Below are 17,503 nucleotides of genomic sequence, written 5' to 3' on the forward strand. Positions count from 1 at the left end.
CAGCGAAAAAAAAAAAAATCCCACGGAAAAAGTAGCCCAATTCTGCGGGAAAACCTTGGACTTGGCAACACTAACAGTAGGCCGCATTAAAGGATCCTTCGACTTGGGACAGCCTTCGTCGCGCCGCTGTGACACAATCGGCCTTCAAATGCAGCCTTCGGAGGATGCAGCCCCTGAATGGGACACAGCTTTACAAACGGTTCATCTTGCTACTTAGATGCTTAATGTGTCCAGCTACCCTGGTAACTACTGCTGTTATCTCCAGTCATTCAAATCATCTTCATCCCTTGTCTCAGCATTGTTCCTTAGTGTGTGTGTGTGTGTGTGTGTGTGTGTGTGTGTGTGTGTGTGTGTGTGTGTGTGTGTGTGTGTGTGTGTTGTTTTTGTGGTTTACGAGGACTTTTGACCTGAATACGCACCAGCACTATGGGGACATTTGGGTTTATGAGGACAGAGGCCATGTCCTCATAAATCCGACAGCGTAGATGTCATTTACTACGTTCCAGAAGCTCCCTCTCAAAGTTTGGCGCCATGTCCTTACATACCACAAAACCCTGAAATTTTACCATACACAGTGTATCCCTGATTTCGAGAGTGCGCCCCTGTAGCCAGGTCCTGGTATTACACCCGCGTCATCAAAAATTTGCATCTTTTACACAAGTGTATTCTTTGGGGCCTGTGATTGGTCAGATCGGTACCGGTAGGCGGGAAATCGCGAAAACAAGATGGCGCCAGTGGGCGGAGCTTCAATCAGCTTTAGTGATTGGTCAGATCGGTACCGGTAGGCGGGAGATCGCGAAAACAAGATGGCGCCAGTGGGCGGAGCTTCAATCAGCTTTAAAATGTGTAGCAACTTAATGCAAAATACTAATTATTTAAGTATTTTTGCCTGTAATTTATTAATTTTGCATTAAATATATGATAGATAAATAAATAAATAAAATCCCGTTTATATTATGATAAGTACAACGTAATCAGAGGTGTAGTCATTCGTCGTCACGTCATTTCCTGTTTGGACTGGACAAACTCTGCACCTGAGAAGACATCTGTGGACCTGATGAAGGCAACTGTTATCCAAAAGGTAAGTTATAACGTTGTTTAATTGCTTCTCTAATAGCATGTGGGTCCGGTTGGCTTGTTTGTGCATGTTCTGTGTGCTCTTCGCTGCTCGTTTTACAGTTAGAAAGCAGCTAGCGCGTGATGCTAACGGTGCTAGCGGACCTATAGTGATTCTGTTTACAGACTGACATGAGGGAATCAGCGATGCTTGTCATTTTAAACTCGTTTTCGATTGCACTATATTTGTAACTGCTACCTTTTCTGATCTCATAAAATAGTCTAGCCATCATAATAACGCGTTGTCATGACTACAGTATGTGAAGGGGAGGCTATTTCACCCAGTACAGTATCCTGATATGCTACTGTTAATATTACTACAGTTATGCTTGCTTTAAACACATTAAGACACAAATATGTGCTCATATTACTCCTGACTATAATAAAATATACTCTGAATATTATTAGAACTGTCAGTCTGATTCAGTCTTATTAATACTGTCACTATTATTGCCTATAATGTATCAATTGTGAATGAAATCTATGAATGAATAGTTATTATCAATTAACATATTCCTTAAATATCATATAATAATAAAGTATTAAAATAACTTGAATGCTGTTTACCATAATTGATCAATTTATTTAAAACAAGCTTTTTGAATAATATGTCAAATGAAATGCAATGGTCGTGATTAATGAGAGTCTTTTTCTATGCGCGCAGACACATGATGACTGAAGTGAGTCAGTGAAGGAGAAGATCAAGATCTGGAAGAGGACATGCCGTTTACAGACAAAGATGAGCTCCAGGGCAGATTCAGCAATCATTATAAAGGTGAGTTCAGGGTTTCCATGCTTAAGCAGTGCCATGCGACCAGTGTTCCTCAGAAACAGATTATTTGCCACAGTTATCAGTCCCTGAATTATGATTGTGTGTGTAAGAAGTGAGTCACGATCACTTACTGTACATCTAGCACAGGCGCAATGTCTCGTATCACTCTCATACATACACACACTTGAACTCAGTGCCGTCCAAGTGTATCTAGTTACCAGTGTCCCAGTAAAACTAGTGTCCTCATAGACCAGGATTCTGTTAAACTTACACAACACACTGAGATTCTTCAGTCAAGTCAAACATCAGGATCATGTTCTTATGATGTCCTCATAAATCTAGTGTCCTCATAGACCAGGATTCTGTTAAACTTACACAACACACTGAGATTCTTCAGTCAAGTCAAACATCAGGAACATGCTCTTATGATGTCCTCATAAAACGGTGTCCTCATAAAACTGGTGTAAAGCTACACACAACCTGACACACTGGAATGAAAACACATGTAATGTGATGCATAAAAGCCGTGAACATTACCTTGTGGTAGCATTTAAATATTGAAATATTGATTTGAAAACTTTAACTATTTTGTAATCTTGTATATTATCTCAAATCAGTATTTCATGTGCAAATATTTATTGATAGGTAGCTGTGTATCAGGACCCTTATTATCCTGTCAGTTTATTTTTTATTAATAACTGACTGACTGTACATTATCCTTTATATATTCCATTTATAATGCTTTTTTTAAACTCTTAGGTGAAGTGTTTCTGTATGTAACGCTTAATTTCATATTCTCAGATGAGCCATAAGAGCCAGTGGTCATCAGGCAGTGATTGTGCTGCTCTTACTGTGGGACTAGACAAGGTAAGTGAGAGTTGTGCTGGAAGAGAACGAGCAAACGAAGCAGAGACATCTGTGAGATCTAGTGTTCACATATTTACACCACTGTTTCATGTCTAATGTGATGTTTTGTAGACTCTCAGTGAGGTTGAACCCTCCACTCTCGAAATGAAGAGTCCGTCCCCGTCCCAGTCAGAAGTCAGAGATGTACAGAAGGTATTGTTTTTTTGGAAATCAAATTAGGGATACAGCGATATGAACATTTGGGCCGATAACTGATCATTCTTTATATTCGAAAGCCGATATCTGATATATTAGCCGATGAATCTAAATCCAAAATTTGATATACTTTGAAAGCCTGATTACAAAAACGAAACGCACATCATTTAAAGCCAATGTCCCAAACACTTCAACATAAATCAAACATATACAGTACAGTGGCCTAATGTAAGATTCCTTAACTTTTAAAATGAATTTTACATTCATATTTCCAACTTTCTTTATAAAAAAATGGCAATACTTTATAAAAAGGTTTCATCTTGTTAGTATTAGTTAACATGAACTAACAATGAATGAACAATACTTCTACAGGATTTACTTAATGTTTATCTTACTTAACGTTAATCTCAACATTTTCCAAGACATTTTAGGATCCAGTGTTGTATCTGTTAATTTAATACACTGTGAACGAACATGAATTCGCATATTTTATTAACTCACATTAACAAAAGTTTTTCAATATGAAAAGCAATTTCACTAAATGAATTGAATAGCTCTATTTGGAAATAATTAATCATTCTAGAATGATTGGTGTGATTTTGTAGGGGTTTGCATCTGCATAGAAAATAATAAATTGCAAGCAGAGATAAAAAAAATTAACAAAGATGTGAAATAAACAATGCCTCATATATTCCAGGTAAGTCTAACAGCATTTAGGTACAGAACTTGAGTAATCAACTGTAAAATAACACGGCAGAGTCTTTATATAGCCTGACTTCACAGAGGCCTATACTGCAATGTCACTACCACAGATAGGTATGAATGATAAAGCAATACATTGTGCAGCCCTACAAGTTAATGTTCATGGCTTTAATGCATCATATTACATGCATGTTCATTACAGTGTGTCAAGTGTGTGTGTGTGTCTTACACCTGTTTTATGAGGACACCGTTTTATGAGGACATCATTATAAGAGCATGTTCCTGATGTTTAACTTGACAGGAGAATCTCAGTGTGTTGTGTAAGTTTGACAGAATCCTGGTCTATGAGGACACTAGTTTTACCGGGACACACATATGGAATATTAGGATCGATACTGATAACCCATAATTCACAGCTCATTGTGGCTAATACCAATAGCGAAAACTATTTGTGCTTGTCAGATTAAATATAATCATTGAAGAAGTTGGTAAAAAATAGCAACCTCTGTTTGGCTTTCAATAAGTGATACTAAAATTAGTATTTATTTGTCTTTTTTATATATTTTTACTACTTTTTTTTTCAGATGATAACTCTGAAGAATCAGATGAAACCTGAACAAGATACAGCAAATCTAAAGGTATCCAATAAGTTAATGTAATAACTCTGTTTCCTCAGAAACAGATTATTTGCCACAGTTATCAGTCCCTGAATTATGATTGTGTGTGTAAGAAGTGAGTCACGATCACTTACTGTACATCTAGCACAGGCGCAATGTCTCGTATCACTCTCATACATACACACACTTGAACTCAGTGCCGTCCAAATGTATCTAGTTACCAGTGTCCCAGTAAAACTAGTGTCCTCATAGACCAGGATTCTGTTAAACTTACACAACACACTGAGATTCTTCAGTCAAGTCAAACATCAGGAACATGCTCTTATGATGTCCTCATAAATCTAGTGTCCTCATAGACCAGGATTCTGTTAAACTTACACAACACACTCAGTCAAAGTCAAACATCAGGATCATGTTCTTATGATGTCCTCATAAATCTAGTGTCCTCATAGACCAGTATTCTGTTAAACTTACACAACACACTGAGATTCTTCAGTCAAGTCAAACATCAGGAACATGCTCTTATGATGTCCTCATAAATCTAGTGTCCTCATAGACCAGTATTCTGTTAAACTTACACAACACACTGAGATTCTTCAGTCAAGTCAAACATCAGGAACATGCTCTTATGATGTCCTCATAAAACGGTGTCCTCATAAAACTGGTGTAAAGCTACACACAACCTGACACACTGGAATGAAAACACATGTAATGTGATGCATAAAAGCCGTGAACATTACCTTGTGGTAGCATTTAAATATTGAAATATTGATTTGAAAACTTTAACTATTTTGTAATCTTGTATATTATCTCAAATCAGTATTTCATGTGCAAATATTTATTGATAGGTAGCTGTGTATCAGGACCCTTATTATCCTGTCAGTTTATTTTTTATTAATTACTGACTGACTGTACATTATCCTTTATATATTCCATTTATAATGCTTTTTTTAAACTCTTAGGTGAAGTGTTTCTGTATGTAACGCTTAATTTCATATTCTCAGATGAGCCATAAGAGCCAGTGGTCATCAGGCAGTGATTGTGCTGCTCTTACTGTGGGACTAGACAAGGTAAGTGAGAGTTGTGCTGGAAGAGAACGAGCAAACGAAGCAGAGACATCTGTGAGATCTAGTGTTCACATATTTACACCACTGTTTCATGTCTAATGTGATGTTTTGTAGACTCTCAGTGAGGTTGAACCCTCCACTCTCGAAATGAAGAGTCCGTCCCCGTCCCAGTCAGAAGTCAGAGATGTACAGAAGGTATTGTTTTTTTGGAAATCAAATTAGGGATACAGCGATATGAACATTTGGGCCGATAACTGATCATTCTTTATATTCGAAAGCCGATATCTGATATATTAGCCGATGAATCTAAATCCAAAATTTGATATACTTTGAAAGCCTGATTACAAAAACGAAACGCACATCATTTAAAGCCAATGTCCCAAACACTTCAACATAAATCAAACATATACAGTACAGTGGCCTAATGTAAGATTCCTTAACTTTTAAAATGAATTTTACATTCATATTTCCAACTTTCTTTATAAAAAAATGGCAATACTTTATAAAAAGGTTTCATCTTGTTAGTATTAGTTAACATGAACTAACAATGAATGAACAATACTTCTACAGGATTTACTTAATGTTTATCTTACTTAACGTTAATCTCAACATTTTCCAAGACATTTTAGGATCCAGTGTTGTATCTGTTAATTTAATGCACTGTGAACTAACATGAACTCACATATTTTATTAACTCACATTAACAAAAGTTTTTCTCTGTTAGTTCATGTTAGTTAATGCAATAACATATGTATTGTGAAGTTTTACCAAAACATCTATTGCCTTAATAATAATAATAATAATAATAAATCAAATGAAATTAAAATGCAAACAAGTTATTAGACAACATTAAACTTAAAATGAAATGGCCTAAAGAGCTGAAGGAACACCCCTAAACTGAGGCTTTGTTAGATGGTTTTAGCTCAACGGAACACAACCTATATATGATAAATTAGATATTTATACAAAAGAAACACAATATTACAACTTATACTTGCACAAAATCATGCACAGATTAACTTGAGCTATTATTAATAGTAATCAACTATTACATAGTGAAACTCCTGTTGTGGATGCGCTCCTCCCAGGACTACACGCTGAAACACAGCAACTAAACCCAAAGAATTCACAACGTTTTTAATGCAATAGTTTGCTCATTATAGTGTTATGTATATATGACAGTCCCAATCATAATTAATGTTTTGCTGACCACCGGTAGGCCTACAGTGAAGTGTTTACTGCAGCACTCATTAACTCAGCCAAATGCATCCTATATGAGATAAATCAGATATATAACAAAAATAAAAAATATTACAACTTACAATTCCACAAGCGAACTCTCCCTGTAACAATGCGCTGATTTCACAGATTTGTGATTCAAACATTTCAAAACCATCATGGTGAACAGCGCACATCTGAAGCTGAAGGAAGTAATCCATTATTTATTAGTGTTAATATAGCGGCCTAATTTTCTTATCGGATTGACAATGATAACATTAATAATGAGCATTATTTTCATGCATCCCTGATTGGTTATGACCATATATTTATAGGGTTTTAACTTTATACTTGATTACAACTTATGTCACAGTGTTTTAAATCTTAAGTCACTGTTTGAAATGTCCCATCATACCTGAATTAGTTTGGCGTCATCAGCCTTCTTTTGCTCAAGTATATCATTGATAATGTGAAATTGTTTTAATTTTATGTTTTATGACAGTGATCAGTCAGTGTTAATGGAGTCAAGTATCTGTGCTGCTTCATTTGGAGAATCTCTGAATCCTTTGTATCTAATAGATGTTTATTTTTTCTTTCTTTGCCTTGCTTTCAGGTGAGCCCTGAGAAGGAACAATCATCATTGGAGGATCAAGACTGTGTTGAGATGGTAATAAAAAGAGCATTGCATCATTTTAGGAAATGCTAGTCTAGTAAGAACTTTTTCACATCATCTTTGGGGCTGTTTTACACCTGGTCATTTCATTGTCAAAACAATTCCATTTACACTTGGCCACATAAATGTGTCTGCACAAAACAGACATAAATCCGATCTTCATTTCCCGCGCTATATCAGATTTAACGGTGTTCACGTCATCGAAAGCTACCGCTATGAGCAGCATTTTTTGTATCAGCTAATTTTAAGATCAATAGGAGAGAGAGTAGCATCAGCACTGGTAAAATCATTTATTCTCACTACTTTTAATGAAGATGACTGTGTGTTGAGCATCTGCGACTTACTTTAATTTATTTTTAGTTTGTATTTTGTGCATCAGCATGCTGAAGAGATCCTCAGCTACTCATCTGCAGTGATGCGTGTTGCAGAAGCGCTGTCATATCTCACTATATCGTGTCATATAGCCTAAAATACGCTCTCACCTGTTTATTATTTGGCATTTTTGGGAGGAGTAAAATTCATAGTGTTACCATTAATTTACTCTAGTGACCCACCACAGTCTAATCTGTCCCTCCACAGTTTGAACCAAAAGAACCGAAAATATTTTTACGCCTCATAATAACATAAATTGTCTTTGTTTTTTGCGCAATTGCTTTGGCAAAGCATCTCTCAAACATATTAAAATCAAAAGCACAACATGGCTTAATGCCCTTATCAAATCGCAAAAGACGATAAGAAAGTAAGTCTGTAGTCTGTTGTGCTGTGTGTTTCACACTGAAGAGCACACTTTGCTCGCTCGATCAGCTCATGATCTGGCTTTTTCCATGCCTCGTTTCACAGGGAATGAATGCAGTGAACTCCATCTCTGCATGTGCCATAAGTTTAACATGCATTTGGGAACGCAACCAGCACCAGTTACTCTCTATTTTCACATTCGCATTATATCCACATTTTTTTGTGGTAATCCAATTTTGCAATAAGATGCGTTTATAAACCTGTTTTCACTTAAACTGCAGGTTTCTGCCAGTATAACAGCTTAAGTGAAGAAATTAAGAAAGTATTATAACCTCTTATTGTAAAATAATATACTCATTATAAAATATTAATTTTTCATTGACAGTATTAGTATATCACTGTCTAGGCGATAATTCTAATAATAGTGATCTTAGTGAAGTATTATAGTTGTTATTAATATGATTATTATTATTAAACGGTGCCATTTGTCATGTTTCATAAATGACTTCTGAATACAGGTTAAACTGAAGATGTTCTTGTTTTAAATGTCTCTTTTTCTTTAAGATGAGATCAGTATGACGGACTCTGATGCCAGTGATCCTGATGAAAGCGGTTCTGAAGGTGATGTTCCTGCTGGAGCTGCAGGCGTCTCCAGTAATGTTGGTATGTGTCAACTAATGCTGGGTTACACACCAAAAGATTTTTTACATCTTATAAGATTTTCAAAATGTGATAGACCACAAACATGAGGACAAAAAATCCTAGATTTAACCGTTTTGCTCCTATAGTGTGTGGTGTGCCATGATGTGAAAAGACCGTGAGGGTTGGGTATCGTTTAAATTAACGATTCCGATTCTGCTTATCGAATCCGGTTCTTAACGATTCTTGGTTTCGATTCCAATATTTATTGGAGAGAAAAAAGAGAGCAAATACTTTTTTCTACCTTTTATTCTTGTTACATTTAGGCTATTACCAGTAAAACTGTGACAATGCATCTTAATTTACAATATACTGTATATATATAACACTTTAAGGAATTATAGACTCGACTCGTATTAATTGTCTGATGTATTTATTCATGATCTCTATTTTAAACAAAACTGGTTCTCGTTTTATCCAGAATTATGTGGCTCTAGTTTTGTACCTGAGTGTGAGAGACTGCTATTGCTGCTGCTAGTAGCTTTATCTGGTGTGTGGAAACCTCTGGTACTGCTGTTGAGAGATCGCACCGAATCAAATGCGCTGCATTCCTTCAAATTGACCCTGTGTTGCAGCAAATGTTTCATCATATTGGAGGTGCTTCCTCCCTTGCATGAAATGTCTTTCTTGCATGTGATACAATTCGCTGTATTTTCATCTTTTTTTGAAAAGCTTAACCAAACTTTTGAACGTCTGCTGCGCTCCGCCATCGTAAATATAATGTACAGCGCATGTGCGGCAGGCAGGTCCTGGCAGATCAATACAACTGTAAACAAATGCTCACTGCCATTCACCTCGCGCATGTGAGCATCACCAAAGTAAGGAATCGATAAGCGGAATTGAAGTGCGCACGTCTTATCGAATCCCCTGTTTTTGGCATTTTGGAACCGGTTCTAGATACCCAACCCTAAAGACCATGCAATCAGAGTCTCGACTGTTAACACTCTAGAGACCTCAGAATAAGCATGGCGGACGATATGCAGGAAGAAATTGCAATGATAGTGTTTGGAAAAGTTTTACACAACACGTTGTGTAAACATTTGTTCCACAAATCAACAAGCTGATCCTCCATCTCTGCTGTCCACATCAATTTCACTTTGTGCCGCCATGACTGCGTTTGTTATGCTTCCTTCTTCCTTCATCTCGCTTTCTGATTGGATATTGTTTCCTTTCACGTGATAATCTCCAGAGCATGCGCGCGTTTGTCCTTGGGCTTCCCCCCACATTTCAGGATTTCTGATCGTAAATATTCAACATGTTGAATATTTGCGATTCGAGATCAGGGCGGCTCCGACGTTCTTCCGATCAGGTTCGGACACTCTTAACACACCTCACACCAAGGGAAAATCTGATAAGATAATCTATAACCATCAAGATAATCGGGACACAGCTAGGATTGTCAGAAGGGGGAAATCGGCCCAAAATCAGCTTGATTATCTTTTGGTGTGTACCCAGCATAACAAGTTTGTGTTTATGAACATGTTTATTATTATTTTAAACCAATATATATTGTGGTACAATTTTACGTTAGTATTTTCACCAAAGAAAAATGGTTTTAAGCCAGTTATATACACTGAACAAAATTATAGATCTAACTCAAAGTTCTAAGACTTCTTCTATGTACCCAAAATGCCTATTTCTCTCAAATATTGTTCAAAAATCTGTCTAAAGCTGTGTTAGTGAGCACTTCTCCTTTGCCGAGTTAATCCATCCACCTCACAGGTGTGGCATATCAAGATACTGATTAGACAGCATGATTATTGCACAGGTGTGCCTTAGGCTGGCCACAATAAAAGGCCACTCTAAAATGTGCAGTTTTATCACACAGCACAATGCCACAGATGTCGCAAGTTTTGAGGGAGCGTGCAATTGGCATGCTGACAGCAGGAATGTCCACCTGCTGTTGCCCGTGAATTGAATGTTCATTTCTCTACCATAAGCCGTCTCCAAAGGCTTTTCAGAGAATTTGGCAGTACATCCAACCGGCCTCACAACTGCAGACCACGTGTAACCACACCAGCCCAGGACTTCCACATCCAGCATCTTCACCTCCAACACCGTCTGAGGCCAGCCACCCGGACAGCTGCTGCAACAATCGGTTTGCATAACCAAAGAATTTCTGCACAAACTGTCAAAAACCGTCTCAGGGAAGCTCATCTGCATGCTCATCGTCCTCATCGGGGTCTCGACCTGCAGTTGGTCGTTGTAAACGACCTGCGTGGGCAAATGCTCACATTCGATGGCGTCTGGCACTTTGGAGAGGTGTTCTCTTCACGGATGAATCCCGGTTTTCACTGTACAGGGCAGATGGCAGACAGGTTTGCTGATGTCAACATTGTGGATCGAGTGGCCCATGGTGGGGTTATGGTATGTGCAGGCGTATGTTATGGACAACGAACGCAGGTGCATTTTATTGATGGCACTTTGAATGCACAGAGATACCTTGATGAGATCCTAAGGCCCATTGTTGTGCCATTCATCCACGACCATCACCTCATGTTGCAGCATGATAATGCACGGCCCCATTCTGCAAAGTTCTTGCATGGCCACCATTACTCACCGGACATGTCACCCATTGAGCATGTTTGGGATGCTCTGAATCGGCGTATACGACAACGTGTTCCAGGTCCTGCCAATATCCAGCAACTTCACACAGCCATTGAAGAGGAGTGGACCAACATTCCACAGGCCACAATCAACAACCTGATCAACTCTATGCGAAGGAGATGTGTTGTACTGCGTGAGGCAAATGATGGTCACACCAGATAATGACTTGTTTCCAGACCCCCGACACCCCCCAACCCCCCGACACCCCACACCCCCCACCCCCCGACACCACACAAAACTGCACATTTTAGAGTGGCCTTTTATTGTGGCCAGCCTAAGGCACACCTGTGCAATAATCATGCTGTCTAATCAGTATCTTGATATGCCACACCTGTGAGGTGGATGGATTATCTCGGCAAAGGAGAAGTGCTCACTAACACAGATTTAGACAGATTTGTGAACAATATTTGAGAGAAATAGGCCTTTTGTGTACATAGAAAAAGTCTTAACTTTTAGTTCAGCTCATGAAAAATGGGGGCAAAAACAAAAGCGTTTAGAATTTTGTTCATAGTGTATGTATATATATATCATACTATAGTGCAGGGTTCACCAATCTCAGTCCTGGAGGGCCGCTGTCCTGCAGTGTTTAGCTCCAACCCCAATTAAACACACCTGAACCAGATAATCAAGGTCTCACTAGGCATACTAGAAACTTTCAACCAGGTGTGTTGGAGCTGGTTGGAGCTAAACTCTGCAGGACAGCGGCCCTCCAGGACCGAGATTGGTGAACCCTGCTATAGTGTGTCAGTAGATAATATCAGATTACATTTCTAAACATTCCTTTTGCCATTAATTGTAAAAATCAGTTATCAATAATCAGATATTATTATAAATAACAATTTTTCTAGAACAAAATTAATGGAATCAGTACCAAACCAATAAGTTTATCATGTTCATGTTGGTCAAAAACTTTAAAAAGGAGATGTTTAACACAACATTCCATCTCCAGAATAATGAGTGTCATTTGAAATGTAATTTTTAGATATCAGATGTATAACCAGTTTTAAGTTCTAGATGCAGGTTTGAGTTACATCTGAGTTTCTGATCTGTCTATAACTGATTTCCTACAGGTGTTCAGAAGATGCCCATCGAGAAACCACTGAAGTTCCTCAAGGTACCTGAGGTTTAAATCAGAATATGACCACCATTGTAAGTACATGAGCTCTCATATAGTTAGAGTTTACTAAAGCATGTATTCTTCTGTACAGAGAATGAATGTGAGGTAGGAATAGAAAACCTTGTGGAAAGGACAAAAAGTGTGCTGGTCAAATGCTGAAGTTACAGCTGCAATTGAACATTTTAAGGCACATACACTCACCTAAAGGATTATTAGGAACACCATAGTAATACTGTGTTTGACCCCCTTTCGCCTTCAGAACTGCCTTAATTCTACGTGGCATTGATTCAACAAGGTGCTGAAAGCGTTCTTTAGAAATGTTGTCCCATATTGATAGGATAGCATCTTGCAGTTGATGGAGATTTGTGGGATGCACATCCAGGGCACGAAGCTCCCGTTCCACCACATCCCAAAGATGCTCTATTGGGTTGAGATCTGGTGACTGTGGGGGCCATTTTAGTACAGTGAACTCATTGTCATGTTCAAGAAACCAATTTGAAATGATTCGAGCTTTGTGACATGGTGCATTATCCTGCTGGAAGTAGCCATCAGAGGATGGGTACATGGTGGTCATAAAGGGATGGACATGGTCAGAAACAATGCTCAGGTAGGCCGTGGCATTTAAACGATGCCCAATTGGCACTAAGGGGTCTGAAGTGTGCCAAGAAAACATCCCCCACACCATTACACCACCACCACCAGCCTGCACAGTGGTAACAAGGCATGATGAATCCATGTTCTCATTCTGTTTACGCCAAATTCTGACTCTACCATCTGAATGTCTCAACAGAAATCGAGACTCATCAGACCAGGCAACATTTTTCCAGCCTTCAACTGTCCAATTTTGGTGAGCTTGTGCAAATTGTAGCCTCTTTTCCTATTTGTAGTGGAGATGAGTGGTACCCGGTGGGGTCTTCTGCTGTTGTAGCCCATCCGCCTCAAGGTTGTGCGTGTTGTGGCTTCACAAATGCTTTGCTGCATACCTCGGTTGTAACGAGTGGTTATTTCAGTCAAAGTTGCTCTTCTATCAGCTTGAATCAGTCGGCCCATTCTCCTCTGACCTCTAGCATCAACAAGGCATTTTCGCCCACAGGACTGCCGCATACTGGATGTTTGTCCCTTTTCACACCATTCTTTGTAAACCCTAGAAATGGTTGTGCGTGAAAATCCCAGTAACTGAGCAAATTGTGAAATACTCAGACCGGCCCGTCTGGCACCAACAACCATGCCACGCTCAAAATTGCTTAAATCACCTTTCTTTCCCATTCTGACATTCAGTTTGGAGTTCAGGAGATTGTCTTGACCAGGACCACACCCCTAAATGCATTGAAGCAACTGCCATGTGATTGGTTGATTAGATAATTGCATTAATGAGAAATTGAACAGGTGTTCCTAATAATCCTTTCGGTGAGTGTATAACCAAAGGAAAACTGGCCACACTGACTGAATGCCAGCAGTGTAAGACCGCTGAGGATCCTTTCCGTGGGTTTTCAATTTCTGCCTCTCTCTCATTCTCTGTACAGAAGAATACATGCTTTAGTATTCTCTAAACACATGTAGGGCTGGGTACCGAGTTCGATACTTTTTAGGTACCGACCGAATTGCCTCGATACTATCGAGTATCGAAAAATGACTTGTTTTTCGGTACCATATTTCGATACCTAAGGGGTTAACTCGTCAACGTCAGTGCTCAAACAAATACATATGAAATGCACAACAACACGCCTAAAGTCGCTCGCGCACATACACGTGAACTCTACACACACGAGACGCGGGGAACTCTCCGCGCACATACTCATATGAGACGCGCGCGCGCACACAAACTGTCCACGCACACATTCTCATATGAGACGCGAGCACACACACACACAAACTCGCGCACATACTCAATGAGACGCGAGCACACACACTCACAATACCCTAAAGATGTCGATCAAAAGTGTGGATACATTTCTCCAGGCTCGATGCCAACAGCGCGCGATGCAGTATTTGTGGTAAAATAATTGCTGCAAAGACGGTACCGCGACAGATATGATGAAGCCCTTGACAGTGCATGGAGTAAACATAAGAGCAGAAAGTTGCTCCGTCTTCGACTGGTAAATGAAGATATACCTTGTTGATCACTCTGACTGTGTTTATATTGCAATAATGACCTACTGAGTGTACACTGCCGTTCAATAATGTGTTGGTTGGTCAGAATTTTTTTTTCACTAAGGATGCATTAAAGTGATCAATAATGACCTTAAAACATGTGTAATGTTACAAAAGATTTCCTTTTTTTAAATAAATGCTGTTCTTTTGAATGTTTTATTCATCAAAGAATCATGAAAAAATGTATCGTAGTTTCCAAAAACTGTTTTCATATTTCTGGAGGATCATGTGACACTGAAGTAATGATTTTGAAAATTCAGCTTTGACAACACAGGAATAAATTACATTTTGAAATATATTCAAATAAGATTTTAAATTGTAATACTATTCCACAATATTACAAGTTTTATTGTATCTTTGATCAGACAAATTCAGCTTTGGTGAGCATGAGCTCTATATAAAAAAAAAAAAATTTGTTCCTTATGTATATGTATAAGGAATATTTTGTTCCTTTGTGCTTTTTTTGTTCCTTTGTGCACTGGCTAAGGAGCATGAGTCAAACTGAAAAAATAACACCAAGTTTTTCTGAGGTAAAGTGTTATGTAATCTTGTTAAAATGGATTTCATAAAATTGGTATCGAAAAAAGTATCGTTTAGGAACCGGTATCGAAATCAAGGTATCGGTATCGGTATTGGTATCGAAATTTTTTGAACGATACCCAGCCCTAAACACATGAGAGCTTTTGTACTTACAATGATGGTTGTATTCTAATGACACTATACTCTTCTAGAGCTGATGTACAGCCCAAACTAACTTTGTTGAATACTTTTCCTGTTATCTCTGTAATTCTGCTTTGAAACTTGACAATTCTGTTTACATTTTCTGGAAATAAGAGAATTGTCTTTTTAGGTAAACCGTCCCTTGTAAGTCGGTTTCTCTACATGTTGCAGCATATATTGCATGTTGAGTGAGTTCATTTTATACATTTCAAAGCCTGTTTAATGACATCTTTAAATTGTGCCTGTTTCCAAGGGCTGTTTTGTCAATCTTTTCGAAGTTTTGAATGGTTCATCTGTTTGTCATTTTAATATGTCAAAACAGTAATGATACTGTATGCTTTCTGAAAGATCACACAGTTGTGCAAGTTTTATTGACCATGTTTTTAAGTTTGTGGATGTCACTTTCCCCTTAAAATGGCATGACATGATTGTATTACATGGTAAAACTGAAAAAAACTCAATGTTTATGATGATATTATTGAATTCATAATTAAAGCACCTCTAAAACACTTCTGTCCCTGTAATGTTGCAAGTTGTTTTGTGTATTGTATTGGAGATCCGGTACTCTTTAATCACCTTAGTCTTGGTAATACACCGTGTTGTCAGGTTTGTGTGTGTGTGTGGGCATGTACCATTAAACACACTCGTCCTTATAATGTTGGATTATGCAGTTGTGTATTGTGTTTAAGATCCAGTCCTCTTAAATCACCTTAGTCTTGGTAATACACTGTGTTGTCAGGTTTGTGTGTGTGTGTGGTCATGTACCAGTAAAACACATTGGTCCCTGTAATCCACTGAAATGACATATTTAGTGTATTGTAAAAAGAGTGTCCTCATAATCAAGTCGGGCCCCAAAAATCACAATTATGTCATAGGCGGGAACATTTTAGGATGGGCGGGAATGTCCTTGTGTACCACCAAAATATCATATGGTCATATTTTCTGTTCTGTTGTGTGTATAGAACATTTGAAGTCAGATTTGTGATCTGCAGATTAAAACAAAATTTTTGATATTTGTATCATCACTGTAGGGCATTGGGAAAGGGGTGTCCCCATATACCACCACCAAACTTGTTTGGGCATCAGTGTCCTTCTATACCACAAAAACAAGTATGTGTGTGTGTGTGTGTGTGTGTGTGTGTGTGCGTGCGTTTGATTTATATTACATTGTGGGAACCAAATGTCCCCACAAGGATAGTAAAACCTGAGATCACCTCCATTGTGGGGACCAGCCAGCAGTCCCCATGAGGGGAATGGGTAAATAAACATACTAAATTATATTTTTTTGAAAATGTAAAAATGCAGAAAGTGTTCTGTGATGGGTACGTTTAGGGGTAGGGTTAGTGTAAGGGGACAGAATATACAGTTTGTACTGTATAAAAACCATTAAGTCTATGGGGAGTCCCCACAAAGATAGTGAACCAGACATGTGTGTGTGTGTGTGTGTGTGTGTGTGTGTGTGTGTGTGTGTGTGTGTGTGTGTGTGTGTGTGTGTGTGTGTGTGTGCCCCAACGATTCTGTAAGACTAAGACTCAAAGTTAACAACACAAGTCTATCTCTAACATTCATCAACGCACACATCAGTAATGGTAAACTGAAACTCAAGCATACTTTCTTAACGTGCGAGAACCAATGAGGTTCATTCTCGTGTTACGCAGCACGTTTGAACTTCTGTGAGAACCAATGAGGTTCATTCTCGTGTTACGCAGCACGTTTGAACTTCTGCAAGAACCAATGAGGTTCATTCTCGTGTTACGCACCACGTTTGAACTTCTGCAAGAACCAATGATGTTCATTCTCGTGTGTTACGCAGCACGTTTGAACTTCTGCAAGAACCAATGAGGTTCATTCTTGTGTTACGCAGCACGTTTGAACTTCTGCAAGAACCAATGAGGTTCATTCTTGTGTTACGCAACACGTTTGAGCTTCAGCAAGAACCAATGAGGTTCATTCTCATGTTACGCAGCACGTTTGATCTTCTGCAAGAACCAATGAGGTTCATTCTCGTGTTACGCAGCACGTTTGAACTTCTGTGAGAACCAATGAGGTTCATTCTCGTGTTACGCAGCACGTTTGAACTTCTGCAAGAACCAATGAGGTTCATTCTCGTGTTACGCACCACGTTTGAACTTCTGCAAGAACCAATGAGGTTCATTCTCGTGTTACGCAGCATGTTTGATCTTCTGCAAGAACCAAAATGTTCATTCTCGTGTGTTACGCAGCACGTTTGAACTTCTGCAAGAACCA

The 17,503-nt window shown here is 38.6% G+C and overlaps 1 protein-coding gene across 1 annotated transcript; it reads left to right on the forward strand.

Annotated features, from left to right (window-relative positions):
- The first annotated feature begins 1,780 nt into the window (after nt 1–1,780).
- Nucleotides 1,781–15,380, forward strand: LOC309489138 (uncharacterized protein). The gene is made up of 10 exons (XM_082157719.1): nt 1,781–1,891; nt 2,690–2,755; nt 2,867–2,947; nt 5,274–5,339; nt 5,451–5,531; nt 7,168–7,221; nt 8,527–8,625; nt 12,339–12,417; nt 13,176–14,324; nt 14,360–15,380. The coding sequence occupies exons 1-7, from the start codon at nt 1,856–1,858 to the stop codon at nt 8,539–8,541; spliced, it is 399 nt and encodes a 132-aa protein (XP_082013845.1). The 5' UTR covers nt 1,781–1,855; the 3' UTR covers nt 8,542–8,625; nt 12,339–12,417; nt 13,176–14,324; nt 14,360–15,380.
- Nucleotides 15,381–17,503: the final 2,123 nt, after the last annotated feature.

Source organism: Leuciscus leuciscus, assembly GCF_965113295.1.
Source record: "Leuciscus leuciscus genome assembly, chromosome: 24".
In the NCBI taxonomy this organism is placed as follows: Eukaryota; Metazoa; Chordata; class Actinopteri; order Cypriniformes; family Leuciscidae; genus Leuciscus; species Leuciscus leuciscus.

What these genes read in the sequence shown, in the direction of transcription:
- LOC309489138 (XM_082157719.1), top strand. Translation starts at nt 1,856, where the DNA reads ATGAGCTCCAGGGCAGATTCAGCAATCATTATAAAG. An exon ending in TTACTGTGGGACTAGACAAG is followed by an intron (nt 2,756 to 2,866) that starts GTAAGTGAGAGT and finishes GATGTTTTGTAG; the next exon opens with ACTCTCAGTGAGGTTGAACC. An exon ending in AAGTCAGAGATGTACAGAAG is followed by an intron (nt 5,532 to 7,167) that starts GTATTGTTTTTT and finishes CCTTGCTTTCAG; the next exon opens with GTGAGCCCTGAGAAGGAACA.